This window comes from Rhopalosiphum maidis, chromosome 1 (genome assembly GCF_003676215.2).
Source record: "Rhopalosiphum maidis isolate BTI-1 chromosome 1, ASM367621v3, whole genome shotgun sequence".
NCBI classification, from domain to species: Eukaryota; Metazoa; Arthropoda; class Insecta; order Hemiptera; family Aphididae; genus Rhopalosiphum; species Rhopalosiphum maidis.
Genome location: NC_040877.1, coordinates 54,196,529 through 54,224,265, shown reverse-complemented (window position 1 = coordinate 54,224,265; position 27,737 = coordinate 54,196,529). Strand labels below are relative to the sequence as shown.

Below are 27,737 nucleotides of genomic sequence, written 5' to 3'. Positions count from 1 at the left end.
ACCGCCGACGTAAGGCGCGCGCGGGCAGCAACGACGGTGTTCACGCAAACAACGCACCGTGGTGGCGGCAGCGTCCTTTCCCTTTTTTTTTTCCCTCCAGCGGCACACGCACTCGCATGGATACGATAATAATCTCTCGGAGGAAACGCGGTTGGTTGTGTGGCTGTTGATAGTGGCGAGGGGCACGGTTTTCTCAATAAAAGACGTTTTAAACGAAAAATTATCGTATCGCCGAGTAACGAAAAAACACCACCACCAACATTACCGTGTACGCACTGTCGCCACCACCATTGCTCGCACAGACAGATGAAATTGCATTGTATTATATTGTATTCGAAAATACGTGCAACCGTGATATCATTACAAAAGTAACAAAACGTACGACGGTAAAAATGGCGGGATTTTACTGGGAAATTATTTTTAATTTTTTTCGTACGTGGCCCGCCGATTAATCGTTTTCGGATACAACAATCGATACACGGTTACGGAACCGAAGCCGCTCGGCATCGTGGTTAGTGGTTATTCTCTTTGGATTTGTGCCGTACGCACAGTGCGCAAACTGGGAAACACGCGGTTCGGCGTCGAATTGGCGACTGCCGCCGATACATCGCGGGCGCCCGCCAGCGGAGAGTACACGTACAAACGGCAATGGCTGCGCGACGGCGTCTCTCGGTCAATAATAATAATAATAATAATATAACACATAGGGATATTATGTGGCATACTATTTTGTGTGTGTGTGTGTGTGCGCGCGCGCGCGCGCCCTGTAGCCGCCGCCATTTATTCTTAACGAAAAAACATTGAATTTTCGAAATTCCAAAATGAAATTACCGATAATTATATGAAAAATAATTTTCCATTAAAACAAAATTTTAAACTTTAACGATGGCGGTAAATAGTCACTAAACAACGCTGCCGACCTTAAAAGACCCTTAAACGTTTTCCAATGTTAACCTTTTTATGCCAAATTACGATTAAAAAACCGTTACACTATAACAGCTGGTAACAGTAACGTTCTCGTCACAGGGCACAAATGCTATACAATGATAAACTTTTGTGCGTGTACATAAATAACAATACAAGGAGAGTTGTAGCTGTCGTTTAAATCCATATATACAGGTCCTTTTCATCGTTATGCACACACGACAGAGTTAACTAAAGAAAAACCATTTTTACAAAGAAGATATCCGATTAAAACGAAATACAATTTTAGATTATCGTAGACCCTGACGAACGTTTGGCCGAGAATCTGCGATTTTGAGTCGCCCTGTGATGTAAAACGGCATAAAGAGAAGCACGCACAAGCACAGCCCGGCCGAGCACAGCATGTGCTGCCGCTGGGGATGCAAAAATTTATTACTGCCTGGCCTATGCGCGCCCTTTTATCATTGATTATAAATACACAACGGCATTTAAATCAATGATTTCACGACACACAGTCGCACGAAATCCTGGATAATTCGTTGTCCTCCGTCGTCCATAACAAATTATTGATATTACGATAAAAATTTACTTTTTAATCGACGTGATAATTGTCAACAATAATAATTATAAATTATAAAATAATGTCAATATTATTTTCATAAACATATGTATATAAGTAACCTACTACTGAAACTTTTTTTATAACAGTATTAATCTCATTTACTATTTTAATTGAAATTTTTAATGAAAAAATTGTAAAAACTACAATACCTAATTAAAAACCATTTACTTCGAATATATGTCTAAATAGAACCAATAGGTATCGCATAATATAAGTTTATGTAAATAATATTTCAACTATAATAATTCTATAAATTCTATAATAACTAATAAGGTTATCGAATAAATAGATAATAAATAATGATGTCATTGGAATAAAATATACCAATGTATTTAAAAAGTATAGCAAGTAGAGTATTATTGAAATTTGATACATAAAAATTATAATTTATTTTCTAGTCTTTACAATATTTATAGATAATGTACACCTATGTAAGTTAAGTACCAAATACGTATAACTACTAAAAAAAATAAGAAAAACTGAAGTTTATTTATTCTAAATATACATTTATGAAAATACTTATTATGAACTAATGAATTATACTAAAAAAGTAATGTATCTAGCAGGAATTATAATCAGCCAACTGCTTATTATTGTATCAATCGTAGATTAATTCATTTCTACATAGTAAGACATAACAAATATGGAAATTATGATCAACCAAAGTATATTTATGCGAGATATAATGGTTGTTAAACAAAATACATGAAAAAATTATAATTTTAAAAATTTCCCGAAGTAAACAGCAATTATGAAGAAAACTTTATGCATAGGACAAAATTTAGATAAACTGTATTAGTTATTAATTATTTAGTTAATTTATACGGTAATATCATAATTACAATTAAAAGTACTTTATTTGATTACGTCTAGGTAAATTAAAAATTTGATATTTCACTTCTAAGATATGTTAATAAAATTTAAACATACATATTATATTCCAAATAACAGGTCAAATATAAAAAATATAATAAAACATCTAACAAGAAAAACACATACTACTATTAACGCACCCCCCCAAACTTTAAACTATTAATAAAACACTTGTAGTCTTTCTCGAGACATGTACGTTAGTTTACATAAACATATATTTTGTAGTTAGTCTTATAATTCACCGTAATTATTAAACACTCAAATTTTGATTCAAATCTCGACGTGAGATTACAATTTTATAAATATTGCCTGTTATGAAAACAATAAAATCAGTAAGGCAATGAATTTTAAAAAAAATACCTAAATTATAATGTTACAATAATATACTGATATTTGAGAAATCAAAACAAATTTAATAAATCTATAATAGTTCTTGGTCAAAAAACAAATAAAATTCCACAATAACTATCAACATTTTCATAAAATGTAACCAAACAAGTCAACAAATGGTAATTAGAGAGAAAAAACACGTTACTATTAATAGATACTAAAAAGCTAATATATACGTACTAAATTCTAAATTGTTTTGAACCGACATAAAACTATTGTTTAGTGTCTACACAATTATATAATACGACTTATTACATAATACGATATTAATTTAGTATTTTGTAACCAAATAACCCTCTAAATAGTATTCTCGAAAATCAAACCAATCAAGAATATTTATTCCTCGCTATACTGTACGAAGAAAGAACAAATTAGATAAGAAATTAAATTCATGATTACCTAACCTGCCAAAAATATAAAAATATACTTCATAGGTGGTTGTAACATAATGGTAAATTTAAATACTTACAAAAAAGTCTTCTTCCAGTAAACAAAAAAAAAAAAAAAAACAAAACAAAAAAATACAAATAAAAATATTTCGGCCTAGTGGACAGTATAACGTTATAATAATTGCTTCTCAGGCGGCAATATTCTTAGAACCACTAATGACAATGTTATTATAATATAATAATATTATGTACCTACCTAATTTTACTGAAACGAGTCTGAATTGTTCAAAATTGAAAACGACTTGATACAAACAGAATGTCACAATTCGTGTATAAGAATTTAAAAACTGTTAAACCACGGAAATGGTTTGTATTATTAAATTTGCTTATGGTGTGTAGCGGCGTCCCCATTAGTCGACGCCAACGTTTTGGTGGTAAGTAGTATCAATGGTTTCGTAATGTTTCGTGCTCGGTATGCTAGCGCCATCTGTCGGACTGAAACGAATCTAACGTCACCCTATCAATCTACCAACCGTCTTTTGACCGTTATGTAAACACGTCTTGGGTACATATGGTACTTCCCAGTATGCTTCTACGATTTACTTATGAAACTACGAAACATGTTATCGACATTATCCTATACAATTATTATTACATTAAACCAGCTCTAGGGCAACAATATGGTATGAGAAATGATAAAATATTGTCATTTAACTGTCCAATTGATTGCTGTGGAACAATCAACGTCGGCTAATGTACACACATAATAATACCTGCCAACATCACGCCAAGACTCGATAAAACCCGTACATGGTAAAGAACGATAAAAGAAGAGCCAACCACAAAAATGGTTTATTTAAAAACAAAGTATGATGACGTCGTAAATAAAAAGACATTTTTAAAGAAACAATAAGCACACATAATCAATTTATACTACACTAAAACAGTTGTTGTACCGCAATACAAATAATACGGCAGTTGTAAAAAATAAAATTCACCAATTTGCTAGACAATATTATGTAACATGTAACGATAATGAAAATAATAATAATAGTGGTATTAATATATTGTTTTGTAGGCACCTCATAATTGATAATAATAACAGTAGTAATTAAAGCGATCATGGCGGTTTAATTATCGACGAGCGTTTATCGCAGACGAGTATATAATAATATCGTATGAGTAAAAATTAAATAATACTTACATAATTTAAATATTTTGATTTGAACTTCACTGAAAACTCTCCTAGATCAAGTTGGCTCTGTCCGGTTGACTGAAGATTATACACCGTTGATATTATTCTGGAGCTAGAAACGAACAAAACGGACAAGAGACATTAGACCGTAGCCAATAATATGTAAATTCGATAAACGATTGGTGTCGTCTGCATAAACAATGTTAATAACAGTAAAAATATAATTAACAAATCAACGACGACTACACGCTGATAAAATATTCCAACGACCGTTTTTCGTTGTGTCAATTATCATCGTCGTCAGTAACACCTTCCTCCATGCGCGTTCTCCCCTCCACCCAGCGAACCATAGGCGGTGGCACAGACAGGTTTAACGCGCGTTTTCGGTTTCAAAATTACTCCATGACAACGACGAATAATAATAAAAATTCTTGGTCTACCTACCACCTACCTACGCGGCGTCCACCCCCATAAAACACGATCGCAATAATATGTAATAATAATAATATACAATTTCGTCCGCCGAGAGCGTCATCAATCGGTCGGCGGCGGCGGAGTGCCAAACCCATGGCGGCGGCGGCGGCGGCGGCGGCGGCAAACGAGCAATGTAAAAACGATATGTTATTATTATACGAATAATAGATAACGCGTACGGCGGTACGGTTGTTGTTTTTGTTGTTATTGCGCGCGGTGACCACCCGCGGGCCTACGCGTCTGCTATCACTTTTGCGGGGGGCAGTATAGTAACTATAGATGCTACTGCAACAGCAAATCTTCGCGGTGAGCGATTTTTTCCGATAGCGCAGCGAGAAATCGCGAAATCGGACGCAGTTCGACAAAAAACAACGTCGACCAGCTACAAGGATTCGCATCGACATAGGTTTGCCGCCATTTTATGTGCGCGGTTGCGTGAGAATTCAAACAATCTATTCCAGAACAGTTCCTCCTCCTATGGGCCGTCGTGCGCATCGAAATGTCGTGTTCGTCTCTACGGATACGAATCGGTGTGGCGTTTTGTTCGCCGACAAAGATGCTAGTATAGAAAACTGTAAAGTGTAAACATCGTCCGATGAACTGGCGGGGGGTGGGTGGCGAATGTAACGCGAAAACGGCGGCGACACCGCCGCCGCCGCCGCCGACCGATAGATAAGGCGTACCTATTATATACCGAGAGCGTGCCCGTAAATGGTCGTGGTCGTTACGATAGCGTACGACTAAAAGCACCCTGGCAAAACCCTATGGGCGCGACAATCGTAATATTTGAATTTTATTATTATTATTATACACGGCAAGACGGACGGCCGCCCAGGCGTCGCCGTTGGCGTTCCGAATATTATTACGATGCAAAATCGCCGTTTTTTTGCGACGGCTTCGGTTCTAGCGAAAATCGACCTTAACGAACAACCGTCGTGGTAAAAAAAAAACCGTGAAATACAAGATAGCCCGAGTTCTCTATTCTACCCAGACGGACACCCAGTGTACGTACCAGAGACTGAATCATACGATTTGCAATGCCGTTTGAGTCGTTCGTGGTGTGCGGACGACACAAATACAGTGCACAGTGCACACAGGTCGTACGGGAAAACGCACCAGCAGCAGCAGCAGCAGCAGCAGCAAATGGTAGCAGAGTAGGCGGTTTAATAATAGTGTGTTATCGTGTCGAAAACGAGCGAAAACAACGGTATCGCGAAGGCGAAAAAAACGGACGACGACGATGACTGACGGTTATCGACGACGACTGCGACAAAACGACGGCGAAATTGTCGTCGAATCGAAGCGACGGGAAGACGATATTAACGATATAATGCGTTGCACTGTGGCAGAGCGTAGTTGTACTGTCGTAGAGGTAGAAAAGCGAGAAAAATTAGGAAAAAAAAAAAAAAAGCGCATATATAAATACCTGGCAGATGGACGTGTGTATATCGGTCGGTCGGCAGTACTGTTGTATGTACGCAGCGCGGTGAACAGGGGGTCCGCGCGGCACTCGACCCGTCGCCCGGCCACCATTGGCCGATTTTATATAGACCGCGGGACCCGGCCAATCCGACGGCGTTATTTCGAAATCCGTTGGGCCGCGCGCGAATAATTCATGAGCCAACACACACACGCGCACGCACGCACGTACACACACACGTAGTAGCCGTGCGCACGCACACGCACGCACACCGAGTAGCAGCAGCAGGCTCGCACGGCGCACAACATAAAACATAATATACGTATATATGCGCGCGCGCGTGTGTGTGTGTGTGTGTATATACGTATATATACCTATATTGTATATAATATTATATTATAACGCTATAGCGTTCGCGCGCGCGTGTGCGTTCAAGCATACGTATACACCGCGCGTGTATATCACACACGACGGGTGCGCGCAACACGCACACACACACTCACCAACGCGTATATCTTTTTTTTCTCTCCATAGTCATATTGTCCTTTTTTCCACCGTTTATAATGCCACTCTACCAACCTCCCGACCGCCACCCATCCTGTGACGCTACCGCCGCCGTATAACGTATTACAACGTACGGCGCGCACATACACATAATATTATACGTTATACGTGTGTCGTGTGTGTGCGAGGGCATTACGCATACACTCACGCGACGACACACGTTATAATATTACGTGTACGTATATTGTATAATATATAATATATTGTGTGTACATACCCTTTCGGGCGAAATGCACGTCGCGCGCACACGAAGTACGCTCTCGTTTAGCCGCAACCGCGTACGAAATAATTTTAAATCATTGAAAACAGTAATATCGATATGCACCTAAACACAGAACGAAATATACCATTTGCGCCTATTACAATGTTAGATTATCATCCATTTTTTATCATAATAATCGTGTAATATTATGATCGCTTATATTTATTATTCGTACGGCAAAACTCGTTTGGCGGTTTGAATTAAGGTAGTTAATGAGTTCCCGCGAAAAAGAATAACGACAATAATTGGCCCCCCGACGTAGTTTTATTATTTAATCGAATAATATTCGATATTCACACGATTCAGATAATGGTATATGTTTCAAAACAGTTGGCTAAAAATAATTATTCCTAGTTATAATATTATTTATAAGTATTATAACCGATCAAAATTCGCATCTTATCTTTCCTGTTTAACAACGCGCCTCGGCTGTTGTAGTGTTGTAGCTGAATACATTTCACCGAGTGATAACTCTATTTAGATTTTTAAAATTTATTATGACCTCTACTAAACGTCATCATTAAGCTGCAGCATAAAAAAGCCTTAAATCAAATGCATCGCACGGAAATTTGCAGATGACCAATATTGTCCGCTTACTGATATTGTTAAATTAATATCGTGCATGGGTTGTCTTACAACCCATTTATAAATGTATTATAAATTATATACAATCTAAATAATATCTATAACATTATACACTTTGCCATATTGACTATAATATGTATTGTATTAGGTACCGACAAAACCCATTGGATAGGCAGACGGCTGATACACGTCACGTGTTTATATGTGCACTTAAATAATATTAATATTATATTATAATATTATTCAATATTATTCCTTTGAGTGTAATAAGTAATAACATATCTAATAAAATACAACATGAACCTATACACTATACACTAAATTATATACTAAAGCAGCTGCTGCACTGCTATAGCCACAGCGTGCTATGTAAATGAGCAAAAGCGAGCGTAAAGTCGTAAACGATCGTAAATCGCAATTTTTGTTATTAACGCTATTCTATAGGTGTATTTTTTTAAACAATTATCAAATGATGGATTCCAAAAATAAATACAAAAAAAGAAACGAGTAAAACTTATTTTGTATATTTGTAAGATTATATTAGATAGGTACGGTGCGTGATGTAACCATGTAGGTATATAGTGTATACTGTATAGTGTACATTTAGTTATTACTTATTTGCTGACTGCATAAGTTCTATTATCATATGATTAAATGGCATAATGTTAATATACCTCCTATATTATTACACATAATATGATATATGTATTAAATCCACAGAGTAAACAATAAATAAATGTATTTATATAGAAAGAGATTAAATCATGCTTTCGAGTACTATTTCAACTGTACATTTAAAAAAACGAGAAAAAAATATTATTATGAAATATCATTATAAGGCACCGACTGGCTACTATACCTAATGAATAATATTATTACTCAACTATTGAACTATATAGATATATATATATATATAATTTATAACATATCAAATTTTTAAATTGTATACTGTATGAAATAAAATTGTTTTTTAATAATATTATACGTAGGTAGCATTTGATAGTAGCTTGTTTCGTATACCTTCTTCGCATAGTTATACACTTACAGTTGCAGAAATACTCGCCAGCACACCGCAATCTGTTATCTGCATACAAATTTAATAATATAGTAATATAGTATATTATGTATTATTATACATACATTCATACATAGGTATAAACGCGAATACCTGTATGCACCCGTAAACGTGGGTTCGCAACATACAGAACTTATACAAAAATGATATGTAATAAAATATTATACGGCAAAGCTACATTGTTACTTGTAGACAATAGACCGATAGCGCATCTAAGGGGGGTTTGAGGGGACCGACTCCCCCGCCAAAACTTAATATTTTTTTATATTAGATTAGATATTACTATTGTTTATTGGTTTGTCACGAATATATTACAATTACGAATGATGATATTTTTTTCGAAATAAAATAGGTAGTTATTAAAAATTAATGGCAATTGTTTGTTTGTAGCTTGTATGTAATAAACTAGCATACCTACAAAGTACAAGGAGAGTAACTAGAGTAAAGACATTTGTAAACCCCTATGAATACAAATTTTGAATGCGTGCCTACTATAGACTACCTATAGGTATAAATGGATTAATAGTTATAATATCGTTATCTTCTGATTTTGTTCTAGTTTTTGAAAATTATGCATTGATGTATAATCTAAATCCGAGATTATAATCATCAAACCGAGCTACAAAGATTTATTTTAATTTTTATTGTTATATGAAGTTTAAATTGTTAAACTTCTACTAAGATTAAATTATTTTTTTCATTAATTTTTAAATTGCAAATAAATTATAATAATTAGGTATATTATATTTATTTAAATTAATGTATTTTATTTAAAATGTAATACTTACATGTTATACCAGACGTAAATAATCATTTAAGTTAAGGGGGCCCTTTTTTAATATTCCTAAAAATATTTTATCGAACATTATATTAAATGAGATTATTGTTTATTGTTTTTATTGATCTTTACAACTGACTTGAATGATTATTTGCTTATATGAAACATTATTTATTTTTAAATTGTAGGCAAAAATAAAGCTAATACTAATGTGTTTATAAGCGCATACATTTACTCAAAAATGCTGAGGTCTTTAGCCCCTTAGTTACGCCTATGCCAATAGCGTAGCTATGGGGGGGGGGTAGCATTGGGGCATGCCCCCCATCAGCTGTATCAACTTAGTATAAAAATGAACTGTTATTGCTAATTGTTGATTATGTTTTTTTAGTATTTTAGATTTACCTCCCCCCCATTTTAAAATCTTGGCTATGCCACTGTGTTATACTATGATAGTAATTTAGTACAATTAGTAGCCAATAAGACAATAAGTAAATAAAACAATAAAGATAAGCATTGACAGTATTATAGTATATTAAAATATTGACTTAGGGCCACAGTGGTAAAAATTATAGAGGAATAATTTTTACAAAGGATATGAATATAAAAAATAAAATCTGTTTTAACAAAAGGTACATACTATTCTGATATAATAGCTATTATACACTTCATCAATACCATATATTAAATAAAAACTATTATACATGTTATTATTATTCCAAAGGTTTTTTTAAAACATTTTTATGGTTTAGAACTTTAGTCCATATAACTTTACCTTAAAATCCTTGTTATCCTTTTACTAAAATCTTGGCTATTAAAATATTCTGAACATATTACAGTTCAATAAGTGCAACTTTGGAATTTAGAGCTAAATAATGAAATATGGTTTTAATCGTTTAAAATTATTTTAAGATATTTAAGTGTTTTGTCCACAAATTTAACAGATAAAAATAAAAAAAATCAATACATTCAGTGCTTTGCTCAAAATCTAAAAATACATTATAACAGATAATCATTAATATGAAGCAATTAATTATTTTACAACATTTATTGTTTGCATTATTCTATGGCACAATTTATCAATGTATTTTAATTAAATCATAGTTTCATATATGTTAAGAAGTTTTTTTATAAATGTGATCGATAATTTATATTGCTCTCTGTGTTACTAAAACATCACATACCAAAATGAACCTTAGACTTTCCATGTTTGTGATGTTTTCATAAATTAATTTTATTTATTTTTATTTTTATAGCAAATATACAATCTATACAATTAAGCACATTAAGTATATGTGAAATGAGAATACAAAAAAAAAAAACATTATTAGAGTTGCATGATAAGAAGTCACCCACAAGTAGCGTTTAACTTGGAATTTAGGTTATGGGATTATTAAGTTAAAAAGTTTCTACACCATTTTCTTTTGAGCCTTTGACGGGGGTTTTCAGTTTATAAAGGTATATATTAACCTTTTATTAGAGGATTTTTGTGAATTTCTAATCTATCAAAAAAACTTTTTATTTAAAACACTAAAATAGCAGCTTCTTCTGCTACTGTTTTGATGCCTAGGTTCTTTGTGAACGGTCAGGTTAAAGACAAAAGGAGGAGCATTAGTATCTCTCTAAATTATTCAATCTAATATTATAAGTTACAACCAATAACACAACATTTTAAACAACTAAATAAAAATTGTCTATGTTGTCTGTTGGTAAGACAAAGGCAAGGCATACGGGTGTGATGTCCTCTTAATTTTTTATTCTATAGGTAGCTGTGTATAAAGACAAGTCCACAGAGAGAACAAAATTAAAATAAAACACTGTTTTTTTTAAAAAAACTTTAGATATTCAAAATTCAAATACTTATAATATAATTAAATAAAGTAGTAATGTTGATGTGATTTAAGTGAAAAATTATATTACATGCTTTAAATCTTCTTTTCCATTTTCATTTATATAAATTAAATATTTTGAATGTATTTGAATACCTATTGATGTGGAATTTAAATTAATAAATGGATATTTAAAATGTTTAGTCTAGTAAACAATATGATCAAAGATTAAACATAGTTTTATTATAAAATATGTAATAATATTATATTTACAACAATTCAAATTAATAAAGGATTAGTTATAAGATATAAAACTATAATGTAATATCAGTGTTTATACTAATTATACTAGTAGTTATAACTAATAATAGTATGTTTAAATTATTTTTATAGCAAATTTCAAAAACCAATGTGATTTGAATTTAAAATGAAAGTTGTGTGTCGATATCAAAAACCTATAATAAAATTCTAACATAAAATATTGTATAATTTGATAAACATTTTTAATGTTTGGTGATATTATTGTTAATAATTTATTGGTATTGGTTGGTTATTTAATTTATTTTTGAAATTATTTTTATAATAAGTCTACCTAAAATTAAAATATCAATATGTTATAAACTTATAAATGTATAATAAATAAAATATTATTACTTACAAAAGAAAAGAACATTTTTTTTCAATTGAAACTCAAAATGAGTACATTGTTTATTAAGACATAATTTATAATATAATCATTTGGTTTAAATAAATATTTTTAAACACTAAATTTTTAGAATAAGTAAATAAAAATATTAATTTAACATAAAACATACAATTTTTAATCACTAATTTGTAGAAAAATCAATAGATTGATTGCTCCATAATGCTTTAAATATTTTGTATACATTCTAAATAAATGTTAACACTAATGATACACATACATTTAAAAAAAGTAAAAATAAATAATTGTATAAAAATATAATATTTCTATGACATTGTATCTGAATTATTATTTCCATTTTTTTGATCTAATTTATTACCATTTGTCTTGATTGTGTAAATAAAGAATGTAAGAGCTTCTTTTTCATTAACTGATATCGTTTTAAAATGGTTTAATAATGTCTATGAAAAAAAAACATGATTAATAAATTATTTATTACTTACATACAAATTAAAAGTTAAAATTAATGATTAAACATTTTATGAAACTTAAATGCCTTTTCATTAATTAATATAAATCATTATAAGATATATTAAATAAATATAATTAAATAATTACAACTTATAATGTATATATTTTAAATTAATCAGCTACAGACCTACAGTACCTGTTTTTTTATATACATATTATGTGTATTATAATTTTTTATAAACTAACAACTCTTAATCCACAAAATGTTTACTTTTCCCTTTTATATTAAAAATTATAACTTAGATATTTAATAATATATTTTCCATTGATAAAAACCATACATTTTGTAGACATATAGTATGTTAAATATAACCACAACAAAACATATTAAGTTTAATTAATATACCTATCTTAAAAGATAATATTACCTCTGCCATTTGAGCTTTATTCAAACTGGGTTTTGTCACTACTTTGAAATGTTTTTTATAACGTCTAAGGGTATTCATCTGTAGTTGTGAAAAATCTACTTCTGGTGCTTCATCTTGACTAGATGGTTTCAACGTTCTAGCACTTTGAATCATACTCTTATGATGATCACAAATATAGATGTGTCTCGCCTAAATAAATATATTATTCAATTACAAAGCAATAATAACTGAAAGTATATACCATATTATATCAAAATGATAACAACATAAAATAACATACAACAGCGTCCAAATGTAATTTAAGTTGTCTGACAGTATTGCGAATTTTTTTACTATAAGAAGCGTTTCCAGCCTGTCTTTGACACCGAAATCCGTCTTCCTGTAAACAGCAAATCTTATCAAGAGGGCCACGTGAATCTTCTTCACCAGTACTGAAACCGTTTTGGTTCATTTCCTAAAAATAAAAACAATTAATTAAATTATTAATTACTTGTTAACTAGAAAAAATGTGTATACCTCTCTAATTAATATAAAAATAATAAACACATGTACATAGTCGAGAATACAATTATAAATCTCAAATTAGTAATATAATTTAATTCTTAGTTAGCCAGCCTTTATTTTATAGTTCATAATTAATTTTTATACTTAAGATAATTATTTTTTAAATAGTTAACATAATGGTCATTATTTTTTAATTAAAATTTAGTTATAAATTAAAAATCATCAATTTTTATATTATAACTTATCAAATCTAAAACTATGAGTTAATATAATAATCAATATATTTCAAATATAAATAATAATATAATAAATTGCAATAATATGTATGTATAACATGTCAAATTAATATTTGTATTTAATTAGTTATAGGTTGAATTCTTATTATCAGTGGGCACCCATCATCACTATTATTACAACAATATATAGCTTTCACCATTTACCTAAGGTTTTTTTTAATAACTAAAAGATTAGAATGCTATTTTTCATATTAATTAAGGAACTATTCAATACAAATAATAATATGGAAATATTTAAATTTTGATTTTATCAATAATTTGACTAAATATTCAAATATTTAGATTAAGAATGGTATATCTTACCTGCAATTATATGAATAAATTAAATATAATCCAAATAAAACAAGAAAAATTGTAGTAGTTTAAATTACATTTACTTAGCAAAAGAAATGCATTTTAAAAATATTGAGTAAGCTTAATCAATTAATGATCCTTTTTATGATATAGTGAATATATTGTAGAAAATGTACATCAACTAGGTATGATTACGGATTCAACTACAATAAATTCATAAATAGGACCAAAACGAAATAAGAAAACAACTTTTTGCATTAACAATGATAAACTGAATTGTTGTATGATGTTAAAGTAAGACGTAAGTAGTTGATACTGTCTACTGGTTTGTTTACGATAATGATTAAAATTACAATTGATAAGATAAAAAAACTATTGATAAGAAAAATAAATAATCACAATAAAAAAAAAAATTATTATAAAGGTTTAAAAGACAAAAGTTGCAGAATAGTGAATATAACTATAACTATAATTGACATAGTATTTATTCAATAGTTTCGTGCAAACTACTGTGTTATAAAAAAGATACTTGCCAATGATATTTATCAAACTCAGAGTTCAGACCTTGTTCCTTAAAATGTTCTTAAATTGTTAATTTTTTTTTTGAAACTTTATTGTATTTTTATAGTTTCTTAATTTTTATGATACCTTGAATTTTGTCTATTAGTATATACACTGTGTATTTCAATAACAAACTATATTTACAAATCTTAATTTTTATGCCAACATAAAATATGATGTTGCAACTTGCATATTTATCACACGTGATTACAATTTTAGTATTTCACTTTACAGTTTTAACATTTAAAATTCGCCTGAAATTAAAAATGTTTATTACAAATTTACAACTTACAAGAGAAATTATTATTATTTGAATTCAAAGATGATAGTAAATATTAAATACATTTTGATGTATATATTTATAATTTCCATTATATATTAAATTATTATACAATTAATATAATGAGTGCTTAATGTTTAATTTATAATCAGCCAAATATAAAATATACATTATTTGAATAAATAATTATAAAATTGCTTTATACAATGTCAGACAGTTATATAGTTCATTATAATATTGTTAAGACTAAAGAATATAAATTGGTAACAACATATAATTTAAAATAATAATATCACAGACAAAAGTAAAGAATATAACAAACATTGTATAGTATAATTGTCAAGTATCAATGCTTTAGAGACCAATTGATGTTTGTATATTTTTGTAAGACAATTATTTACTTTCAAGTTAAAACGTATATAATATAAAATAAATTCAAATATGCATAATTTTGGTCTAAAAGTAGTCATAAAATGATTTGTATTGCAGATAATCCAACATAATTTAAGGTTTAGATACATGCGTTAAGTTAAAAATAAATAAATACTTTGTTTATATGTATTTATACTAAGGTATGTTCTATGTAACATTAAATGTTGCAATATTAGGCACTTTGTAATATAATTTCTATGATTTATTTTTTGCATTATCTGTTATTGGTTTTTTTTTTTACATTAATAATAAATTATAATTTATCAATTATATTGTTTTTTTTTTAAATATTTTTTTAATATTAAATTAGTAAAATATGAGCATCATGATATTACATTCTATTACCTTACATTATATAAAACTAGAAAAATAATACATTTTTTATGGTATAAATTAAATAAGTAGGTATTAATATTTAAATAATTTGTTCAAATAACTTGTTACTTAAATCTTAAAAAAATATTTATTGTTCTTTATTGTGTTAATGACCAGTTAGTTGATTTAGGGTTAAAATTTTCTATTATCCATTTTTGATCATCAATGTTTTTTTTGCATTGAGTTACATATACTTTTCTGGTACTGATATCATGTTCCATACATCTGGGATTTTTTCCTTGGACAATTTTCATTTTACCCTGAAATATTATATGATAATAGATTACAAACAATTTATACAACTAATTAAGAATATATACATGATCATAATGCCACAATTGGTTTCCTCCACCGTTATGGCATCCATATAAGCTAATTTTTGCTTTAAATGATGAGTCACTTATATCCAAACACATATTACTCCTTGTTTTAATATCATTCCGCCAACTCAATATAAATTTCTAAAAAAGTTACAACATTTAAGACTTGTTATTATAGATACTAAATTTTTTAATTTTTACTTGATTCTCATCATCATTATCAGTACATTCTTTTAAATTGAGCAGGTTTTCTGATGTAGCATCTAAACATAATTCTGGAGCATTAAAAGTTCTTATCTAAAACAAAAAAATAAATCAATAATATAACTTTAAATGAGCATATAATATTATATATTATAAATAAAACTCAATTTCTTAATATACTTTGAAATATAAGCACAAAAATTTAAAAGTATTGCAATTATAAATTAATACAAAGAATTATGGTTTTTTTTGCTTCCAAATATGAAGGTATTAAAATTTTTTTTATTGTACAAAAATTTAGTTTATGGTTTGATTAGATAATTAATAATTTATTATTTTTATTTTAAAAATGTTGGGTTTATATCAAATTATAATATATTATTATATACCTTTCCTTTAAACACATCTGGTGGTTCAATAGGTGGATATTTTTCGACTAAATCAAATGCTACTTCATGCATGAACCATTCAAATGGTTTACATTTAAGATTTTCTCTTATTTTTTTCTGCTTAGATATATCTCCAGTATCAATATTTCTGTAATGTGGTCTACGTAGATACAAATATTCAGCATACTCATCCATCCATACTTCTGCTACACGACGATAATTCTAAAATAATTTTTATAAAATATTATAAAATACATGGAAATTATTTACATAATGTTATTAACACAAATAACATTTATTTTTTCTTACATAAGATTTAGAAGTAATAATTTTCTTAGATTTATACTACTAAAAAAAGTTATTTAATTATAATTATAAAGTACCAATTTTAATTTAATATATTATATAATTATCTATGTAATAATAATAATTTATTCAAATGAATAAAACTGGCAGTTGTCCGATAGGCGATAGTGCAGATAATTAGATTATATGTTAAACGGTAAAAAACATAAAATTACTCAAATTAAGAATATAAGCCAAATAAAATGTATTATTAGATATTACATAGTATTATTTAAATATATTGTATAAATCATGTTTAAAGGAGAAAAGAAGAAATCAACTCTGTAGCATGTTTATTACACAGGATTATCACTCTTGGAATTGAAGAATTTTTGAAAATAGTTTGTGCTGTGTGATGATAGACAGAACATAGAAATGGAACAGTTATTATAAGCTGGAGTGTTAAACAGGATAACATTAATGTCAACATAATTAAAATTATTTATTTTAATAAATAAGGAGTGTCAATTTGTTTGTTGATTAATTTATATACAAAAGAATATCTACTAGTTTACATACATAAATTAGAGCAGAGAGGTTAAGAAGAGATCTTTCTAGTGTAAAATCATGCTGATCAATAATTATATTGAATTTAAAAGCTCTGAAAACTTTAAAAATTGATTCAGAAGTTTTTCGATTCAATTTATATTAGATTTAGTATAAGGGCTCTAAATGGTTGATCCATATTTTAAAATTGATCTAACTAATGCAAAATAGAGTAATTAAAAATATTCCAAATTATTAAAATCAGATGAGTGGCTCATGCCCTCAGCCTGGCACCAATAAGATAAAATATTTAATTCCTCTTGAAGAAATATGAGAGTACATTTTTAAATCATCTGCAAAAATAAAGAAGTGGCATTTTTTTAGAATAGATGAGATATTTTTAATATACAAGATAAAAAGAATAAGGGATAAATGTCCTCCTTGAGGGGTCCCTGGATCCCTAATGGGATTAATACTGACTTTGTTGTAAAACTAAGAACTTTAATAAATTGGTACATGTTTATAAGGTAAGAATTTCACCAGGACAGTAAAGAATTACTAAGACCTAAATGAGCTAAAGCAATTGTGAGTAACTTATGATCAACACAATTGAAAGCCTTCTCAAAGTCAGTATAAATTACATCGACTTGGTATTATCTTTATAAAGAGTTGAGTATGAAGTGTTGCAAATACATTCATGTGTTACATGTGAGCGTAGATTTTCTCGGTCTGAAATCATGCTGATTATTGTCTAAAATACTATTAATTGGTATCATTTTATGTTTTAGAAGTTATTTTTCTAACAATTTGTAGATTTGTATGAGGCCAGATGTCAATACATACTTTTTAACATCAAATTTATCACAAAAGTGTTAAACCAATTGAAATAAATAAAAAATACATTAGCAATTTAGGAAAGTTTTTAGGTAGTTCTTAAGAATAGGAGTAAATAGGTCTAAGAGTGGGTAACTTACACTAAATTTGAAGTGTAGGATGGCAGAGATAAATGGAAACTAATGAATCTGTATTGGTAAAATCGAGATTTGAGAAAATTAAATCTAAAATATTGCCATACAAGTTAACTGATAAAAGTGCTAAAAAAATCATAAAAACATTTTTTTTTTACATTTACAAATTATAATAAACATTTTAATATAATTAAATAGTAATTCACCTTTCCAACAAAATCACCAATGCCAGGATTAGGAAACGGTGCAAACTTTCTATAAATATGGCCTACCCTTGAACAAGGTGCATCTAAAATAGTACCACCACATTGCCATATTTTAAATGATAATTCGTATTGTTCTCCACCCCATATATCAAGACCAGAATCATAACCTCCAAGTTCCCAAAACCATTTAGCTGATATAGCAAATAAACCACCTGCCATCACAGGGCTCCTATAAAAATAAAATAAAATAATATATTATATAACAAAACTTTAACATATACGGGATAGATTATACTAAATACATTTAAGTTATAATATTTAAAAACGAAAAAAAAAAAAACAAAAAAAAGCAGTTTTCTGCTATAAATTATGTAGAAAATATTGAAACTAAGTTAGTGACTAGTTTCTAAACAATTTAATTTAAAAATATAAAAATATAAAATAATTCATAAAATAAGCTCATGGGAATTTAGTTTTTTAATTTGAATTTTATTCAAATTTTGATTTTGGAATTGGTATATATACTTTAATAAGTTAAAAACAATAATATACATTTTCAAATTCAATAAAAATCTATTGCAAAAATTAATTAAAAAATTAAGATGCCCCTAAATTTAAATTTAGATGTGCAGTTTCCGAGTTATTAACCTATATTTACTAAGAATAGTAAGAATAATAGTACTCAAAAATGATGATACATAATATATTATGAGTTGTGGCTGGGTGTGGTGCGATCGTACACTCAACTGCGGAAACGCTCCGAGTGTATATATTGGACGGTGTTACTAGCTCCCGGATGGGTGACCACCCGGGATTTTACTGACAAATCCTTGTCACACATACAAAAAAACGTGTTTCAACCTACCGTTCCTCCCCTCTACAAATGAATAAACCATCCAATGGCCTTTGTTGCCGCAGATTAATTAATAAAAATTAAAAAAAAAATTAAATTATGAATATTTATTACTATGAGTAAAAATAATAATTATAAATCTTAACACATCAATAATTAAACATTCAAGTTTTTAAAAAAAATTTCCTGTTTATGAATTTATAATAATAAAGGTTTATTCTTATTTGAAAAAAAGGAGAATTTGTTCTACTATAGAACATTCTTTAAATAGTATATAAATCTGTACACATTTTTAAAACATGATATTATTGTATAAAAAATGAATAATGATGTACTTATAAATTCTAAAAATCAAATGGATGTAAGCATGTTTGGTAGAATTATCCTGTACAAAATATTAATTATATTGTTTATTATTTAGTGACAAAGTACCTCCAGTGGAAGGTCTCTCTATTCTGTACTTCTTGTAACTAATTATCATATAAGCTTATTGTTCAATACACGAAATAGATAGCCTAAATAAAAATTATTTAAAAAAAAAAAAAATGTTGTTTGTTGATTATTATTGTAAGTAGCATTACCGAAATGGTTTGGTAGGATACAATAAATCTTCAGGCAACAGTGGCAATCTTTTATAAAAAAATTCCCAATCAAAAGCACCCCTAGCACCTTCATCTTGTGCTCGATATTCAAAGGTTTCAAAAGCAATGACATCAATAAATGGACATACACATGTTCGATAATCTTCAGTAATAGGTTCTACAAATTAAATTATATTATAAAAAATGTTAAGTTATATTACTGTAAAACTAAATTATGCATAAATAAAATATATAATATGCTTAAGAAATATCATACCTAAAAGGGGAGGTAACCAATTAACATTTGCTTCCGTATGTGAATCTAAAAATATTAAAATTTCACTAGTAGCTTTTCTAGCTCCAGCTAAACGAGCTCTAATTAAACCTTGTCTTTTTTTCAAATGAATGATTTTAACGGTATCAGCTAAATTGTTTGATACAAAATTATCTAATGGTCTTTTTAAACTAGCTAGAAAAAATCATAAAAAAATTTTATTCATTATAAAATTAATTTTTTGACTAGTAAGTAGATATTTAAAAATTAATTAATTTATTTAAATGATCAAGAATGTCAAATATTGTTATTTATAAATTTATTAGATCAATAAGTTAAAAAAATTAATATTAATGATAAAAAAATAAAATAGGTATACCTTTAGTACTTGAATCATCCACCAAAATTATTTCCTTAAGTAAACTTTTAGGAGAGCGGTTTAAGACACTATACACAGTTCTAAGAAGTGTTGAGAAATGTTCATTATGAAAAGGAACAACTACACTAACTGTAGGTAATTTACTACTATATTTTTTAAAACGACACCTGTAAATTAATATTAAAACAAATATTACAATATTTGAAAAACACATTAAATATATAACATAAGTAGTGGCGAACAAATAATTTACAAGTAATACATGCATTCTTAAAAGGGGCCGGTATAAATAACTAATGTCACATGAAAGCTTATATGTTTATTATAATAATTCAGTTTTGTGGACTACCCATATAAATTTTTTCAAGAATAGAGAGAATATTATTTACATATCAAGAAAAAGAGTTAGGTGGTAATATTTTTGATAACAGCATGTGCTCTCATAATTCTTCTGTGCGCCACTAGACATGAGTATAATATGAAATATTTAGACTACAGTAAAAATTACAATTTGTGTCGTATATCTGGTATTGATCGATTAACAGATATGCTGTCACTTAACAGGGCATTAAATCCATTTACTTTATACAGCTCATCATATTTATGCCGATTAAGTGATGACAATGTAGCACCAACTCCTTGTTCACCAATACCTAAATATAATTAAATTAACATACATCAATATAATACAATGAAATAAAATTCATTCCTCTAATAAATATATTACCAATTCGTTGTTTCTCTCTATTAGTAAATTCCCAATCATGCCAATCAATCTTATTATTATGATTTGTATTTGTATATAACTGTTTGTCAGCAATGTTTGTCTTCCCATGCATAGATTTATTATTTTCATATCGATTAAATTGTGTAGACAATTTAAAAATTACAGTTGTCACGAGTGCAGTGATCACAATAAAAAGTAAATACTTCAGTATGCTTTTAAGATTTCGTTTCATTTTGACTTAAGACATGGAAAATAACCAGTCATAATAATAAAAAATATTATATACCTACCTATATTAAAATATTTGAGTACAAGCGTGAACCAATGTAGGTTTACCTAAGACAAACGTACTAAGTAGGCAAAGATTCGTTCCCATAGCGATTTAAACATTATGAAGTATAGTAGTGAAATTGAAATATCGACATAAATGACTAATGACGGATGGCGGTGACGAAAGATAAGTAAAGGAGTGCATTTTCAAAATAAATACAACGGTATATAATAATATAGCGTATAGAGACAAGGCGGAGCTGGTACGTAGATACGACAAGCCGCACGTCCAACATGCGCCGACAGCAGTTTAACTTTATCACAATTATTTGTTTTTATCATCAATAATGACAAACCACAGAATAAAGATAAGAATATAGTAGTAAATAGTAATAAGTAATGCGTAGAATATCTATTATTCTATTGACTATTAGGTACGTAATATAATAATTTATTTATAAATCGTAAAACGTTTTTATAAAACTATTAACAAAGTAAACACAGTTACATAAGCGCAATTTGAGGGGGGCTAAGCCCCCTCAAAAATCAATCATAGCCCCCCCAAATGATTTGCATATATCCCCTTCCACCTTTATATATCTCAGAGAGCATACACACAGTACATTCATAAAAATTATTATAGCAATAGCCCCCCAAATTTAAAACTCAAATTTCAACTATGCACAATTAGCTAGCAATTTAGTAGCTGTGGTACTGTGGTAGTAACAGCAGTAGACATGTAGTAAACAATAGTTCATGAATCATAGTCATGGAGTACCTAAGCCTTTAACAATACATGTATAGTATACTCATTGGGCCTATTGCTATTGGAATTAATACTCAAATTCAAGATTTAATGCTTAATACTTTTATAGATTTGACATATAGTTAATCTAACTAATTTAAGGTATTATTATAAACAGATAAAATTTTTAAAAAGTATGAAGGGAATTTAGTCCCCCCAACCAAAAAACAATTAGTTATATTTTCATTTTTGCCTATGTGGTTATGAGTATACCTATTACCTACCAACCGGCAACTTACATACTGACTACTATTGTCAATTTAGTATTTACCAACAAGGCAACAATTATAATACATCAGTCCCTACTTTTTGTGAATTTTGCTTCTACACACTTTACCTTTTTTTTTTAGCATATCTAGACAAACATCTTATAAGGGTTTAAAGTTTTTAACTAGTAAACATAAACTTTTTTTCGTTTATTAGTCATTTGCTACTGCACATCTTTATCTAAATAAATTCTTTAGTGTTCATGATGAGGTATATAATATACAATATATTTTGATATTAATGGTAATATTGTAATAAGGTATGTCAACACGGACAGCACGGTAATAACTAATAAGCATGACAAAATAGATCTATTTTTATAGAATCTATTTTGTCATAATACTATAGATGGAGGATGGAGCAAATAAACAATTTAAATTTTAAACTTTAAATCACATACCTAGGTATTATGATATATTATTATGATATATATTTTTAATTTATAATTAAAATCCTCTCCATGATACACAATTGCATTAAACATAATATATCAATAATTTCAACACGGTAGTTGTTTAATTTTCGTTACAACACAAACTCTTATTGTAATTTTATTTTAAATAGGTAATATGAATAATTTGATAGTTTACCATTTGTATAAAAATAATACAATCAGTAACATATTTACAACTTGGGGAGGGGAATGTAAATGTATTACATCATATATTTATATGTATAATGTATAAATATAGTCAAATTATAAAATGAAATTAAACTTTCTGATCTTATTTGCTAAATCATCAATCCCTCGGAGGAAACTCCCGCACCTGGTTAACCTAACGCCACTGAAAACAATACATACAAAATAATATACAATAAGTGAATGTGATATGAGGGAAGGAGTAAGAAGGCGCGAGATAGAAGTTACCCAGTGACAACGCCCCAAAATAATTATTATGAATTTACATTTTAATTTACGTTTGTAAGACACCACCGCCCATCAATTATCAATAACAGTGGTCGGCAACCTTTTTGGACTCTCGGACCACATTCACAAATTAAAAAAAGTTCGCGGGCCGGATAAAAATAAAAAATGTACAATCTTAAATTATTTACTATGAAAAAAAAAATATTATCTAAAACTGATCTATAAAATTATCTAAATACTAGGTAATTGTAAATAACATACAAACTTTTTAAGGGGTTTAGTAGGTAGGCAATTTGTTTAACATTGTAAGAAAATTAAAATATTTAAGATAAACCTAGAACTTACAATCACACGTTACAAGTGTGCTCGCATAAGTATCACACACAAGTACCCATCCTACTTATTATGCTATTACAAAATTATAGGAAAAACTGTTTTATGTGAAAAAACTCATAAGACTACCTATCTATAATAATATTATAAGTTTTAAATAAATAATTTTAATAGTCTACTACTTTTAAATCAATAAACGGTTATCTATAAGTTATTTCTAGGTAACTAAAAGTAAGATAAGTACTGTAAACTTAATAGTAAATATAGACCTTAGTGTAAGGTCTATGATGTTACGTAATAAGTGTTGTGTTGAATATGGAAAGTTTTTTTTTACTTCCCTCTGCCCCCCCCCCGCAGCTGAAATAAATACATTAAAATTTAAAGTACCATATTGTGTATTGACTGTATTGTACCACGTGTGTCCGTATTATTGATGATTGAATAGTCTTTTAGTGTATTACTAATTTAAAACTAAATTATACTATAATAGCAATATAAATAAAATATAATAAAGCATCTTTAAAAATATTGTCTCCACTCGTGAAAATCGTTTTTAATTGTATACAATGATTTAAAGTTACAAATTCATTACTATTTACTACAACGTATAAATGTTTATCAACTATACCGCAATAGATTGATTTCATTGATTTTTATTATGTGTTTCAGCGTGGCCAATAAAATAATCCTGAATATAAAATTGTTGTAAAGGTATTTATTAAAATTAGAATATAGAATGGAAAAAAAGTATTAATTTATTTTATACATTTTTAAATTTGAAAAAATTAATATTTATTTTCCTTCAAAGAGAAATATACTATGCTTTTTAAATAATGTGGATCTTTTTGCAATATTCTAACTACCTGTACTAACTGTAATATTCTACCAAATTTACATATTATAAAAGATATATTTTTTTATGTTATAACTTATAAATATCTATAATCCACAATCTAATATTCTATTATACTAATAATTACTGTGTACATTAATTTTAGGCTTCAGTCGATTTACATATATACTACAATCTATAAATTATTTATACTTTATAGTTTATAGGTAAGTATACTTATAGTTCTATAACTTCGATTATAACTTACTAAGACATTATAAATCTTCGGAATCTTTTGGAAATTATATAAAGTAATAAGTATATAATATATATATATATTATCTATATGAGTTATATAAATATTAAACAAAAATTATTCATAATGTATTTATTTTTAAATCTTATTTATGTATTAATGTATTAATTAAAAATGTTCATGAATTTTAAATACAATTTAGTTTACAAATAAGTTCGTGATAATTTAGTGGAATTGTTGTCAAAATTCGAACTTCTAAAGATTATAAATAAAAATTATGTATTTATATGTATTGTATATCTATATGAGATTTCAAAATCACCTCAACCTTCTTGAAACCTGGTATAAATAATAGGAAGTTAAAAATATGAACGAGAACAAGTTCATCCACTATACCACTAAACCTCACTAGTCACTCTCTGACAGGGTATACACAGAGTGTAACAGGAATATTTAACAAATATAGTAACATTTGTAATGGAAATTTGTCATATGGTCTAGTTACACCTTACATACCAGGCACTGTCTCTCAATAATCAATCATTACTTAATACGTCCTATAGTCTAATGTAGACGATATTTTTGGTATTCACATCGACCACCGTCTTATCATGGGCTACTAGCCTACTATACATATTAAAAACTAAGTTTAATCTCTAAATGATTGCATACACCTCCTTCGTTCCTTGCTAACTTCCAGAAATATAAAACTACCAAAAAAATTATTAATTTACAATTATTACTGATCTGTACCTACATATGGCTTCTAGCTCTGGGGCGCAGCGAAAATTTCTAATATCAACCGTATCGTCCGTATCCAAAGAATCCTATCAAAAATCCTTCGTATCATTTCAAAAGTTCCATTTCATGTTTTAAATAAATCCCTCTACGCCAACTTAAAAATATCTACAAACTACAGTCAGTGAATTAGCCAAACTACATTATAAGCAGTAAGCACTTCAATAAAAGATTAAAACATTACCCCAATCGGTCGAATCAACTTATTTCTCAACTCGCATCAATAATTTATCCGCAGTTATCTTCAAAAGAGACTAAAAAGGCAGGTTGTTGTGACCTGCTAATATAATTATCAAATACATATAATATACACTAGTTATTATAAAATAAATTTATAAATATCAATGCATATAAGTTATAACTTTTAATGACGAAGTACCTCTACTGGGAGGTCTGTTCTCACTCTGTGATTCCTGTGATGTGTTTAATATTATAACAATAAAGCTTATTGTTCAACTATTGTAATAGATTACCAAATAAAAAATTATGTTAAAAAAACATATATGAGATTGAGATACCAATGTCCAATAACTATATAGCCATACTATCTTACTATGGTACTTTACTATCTTATAGCTAGTGCAATATGTTCCATATGTCTATAAATAGTTTAAAAAAAGAGTCAAAATATTTTGAAAAATATATTATGATATGTAAAAAATGCTAGCATAAATGGAGATGTATGGGTAATCTATACAGTTACCCATTCTTATTTGAATTACTACATAAAGAAATTGCTTTTATAACGAGTAACGACTATTACCTATTGGTGTAAAGGATATACCTACTCGCATACTCTTCTGAAGTTTGAAGCACGGAATAGATTTAATATATTATTCAGTGATTGAAGAGTATACAAATTATTTGTCTGATCAAAAGTGTCACAATATTTTACAATCAACATTGTTATTTGTTTTGCCCTGTACCAAGATGTAGATAAGAATTTACCTTGACAAAATATGTAGATCTATTTTATCATATCAAGCATATCCCTTCTGGTCAATCGATTCACCCCATTGTGTTCTTACGGTTAGCATCACCAGGAAAAAAATATTACGTTTCCTAATATTTTGACGACAGCGTATAAAATATAAAAACTTCAAATGTTACCTATTGACGTGTAAGGTGTAATGTATACATTTAATAATAAAATGTAAGGTAATATCACAGAATAAATTAAATTTTCATTTATTCTGTGCTTATACTATCATAATAATTTATCTAATGTTTATTTTTTTAAGCTTATACTAATATTAAATTAGTAAATAGCAATACAGACCTCAGTATTTTTAGTTGATTTAACAATAATATTTTTTTGTTACCTAAACGGCTAAACAAGTATTCATTTCTTGAAGATTGTTTAAAAAAATATTTTATGAAATTTTACGCGCCCCCAATTTTCAATAATATTCAATTAACATTTAAGACGGTCTTCATGCATTAGTTAATATGTAATTACAATTTGGTAAATAAATTATTTTGTATAATATATTATAATAAATAGATTTAGTAATACAGAATAAAATATAATATAATTAATATTCTATGATACCAATATAATAAATATGATGTGATATGATTATATCATTTAAATCACGAATTACAACGAGCATTCGTGAATTATTACACACACCATTACAACCTTAGAATTTAGATCATATAAAAATATACAATGGATGGAGCCACAGGCCCACAGCTCAATATTTTGATGTGCATGTTAGCGACAAGTCGCCAATTATGTAGCTTTTATGATCTAAAATTACCACGACAGCCACAACCATAATATGTATAATGATCTAAGGCCACAACACGGCTATTACAATATTTTGTATTCCATGATTAGAAATAAAAAAAGGAGGTACCTGAAAAAATTATATTATAGTGATAATGTGATTATCACTTATCGTTGATAAAC

At 28.4% G+C, this 27,737-nt stretch overlaps 2 protein-coding genes across 2 annotated transcripts; both read right to left on the bottom strand.

The window, feature by feature from the left end:
- Positions 1 to 12,281: 12,281 nt before the first annotated feature.
- On the bottom strand, positions 12,282 to 14,289 carry LOC113549164 (histone deacetylase complex subunit SAP30 homolog). Its single transcript, XM_026950344.1, has 4 exons — positions 14,023 to 14,289; positions 13,200 to 13,373; positions 12,920 to 13,108; positions 12,282 to 12,481 (listed from the first exon to the last, which is right to left on the bottom strand). Exons 2-4 carry the CDS (start codon positions 13,368 to 13,370, stop codon positions 12,347 to 12,349), a joined length of 495 nt encoding a protein of 164 aa, XP_026806145.1. The 5' UTR covers positions 13,371 to 13,373; positions 14,023 to 14,289; the 3' UTR covers positions 12,282 to 12,346.
- A 1,295-nt stretch (positions 14,290 to 15,584) lies between these two features.
- On the bottom strand, positions 15,585 to 21,971 carry LOC113555137 (N-acetylgalactosaminyltransferase 6-like). Its single transcript, XM_026959476.1, has 10 exons — positions 21,394 to 21,971; positions 21,175 to 21,319; positions 20,667 to 20,833; positions 20,291 to 20,482; positions 20,014 to 20,191; positions 18,580 to 18,808; positions 16,575 to 16,796; positions 16,183 to 16,278; positions 15,982 to 16,122; positions 15,585 to 15,921 (listed from the first exon to the last, which is right to left on the bottom strand). Exons 1-10 carry the CDS (start codon positions 21,623 to 21,625, stop codon positions 15,760 to 15,762), a joined length of 1,764 nt encoding a protein of 587 aa, XP_026815277.1. The 5' UTR covers positions 21,626 to 21,971; the 3' UTR covers positions 15,585 to 15,759.
- Between the last annotated feature and the right edge of the window lie 5,766 nt (positions 21,972 to 27,737).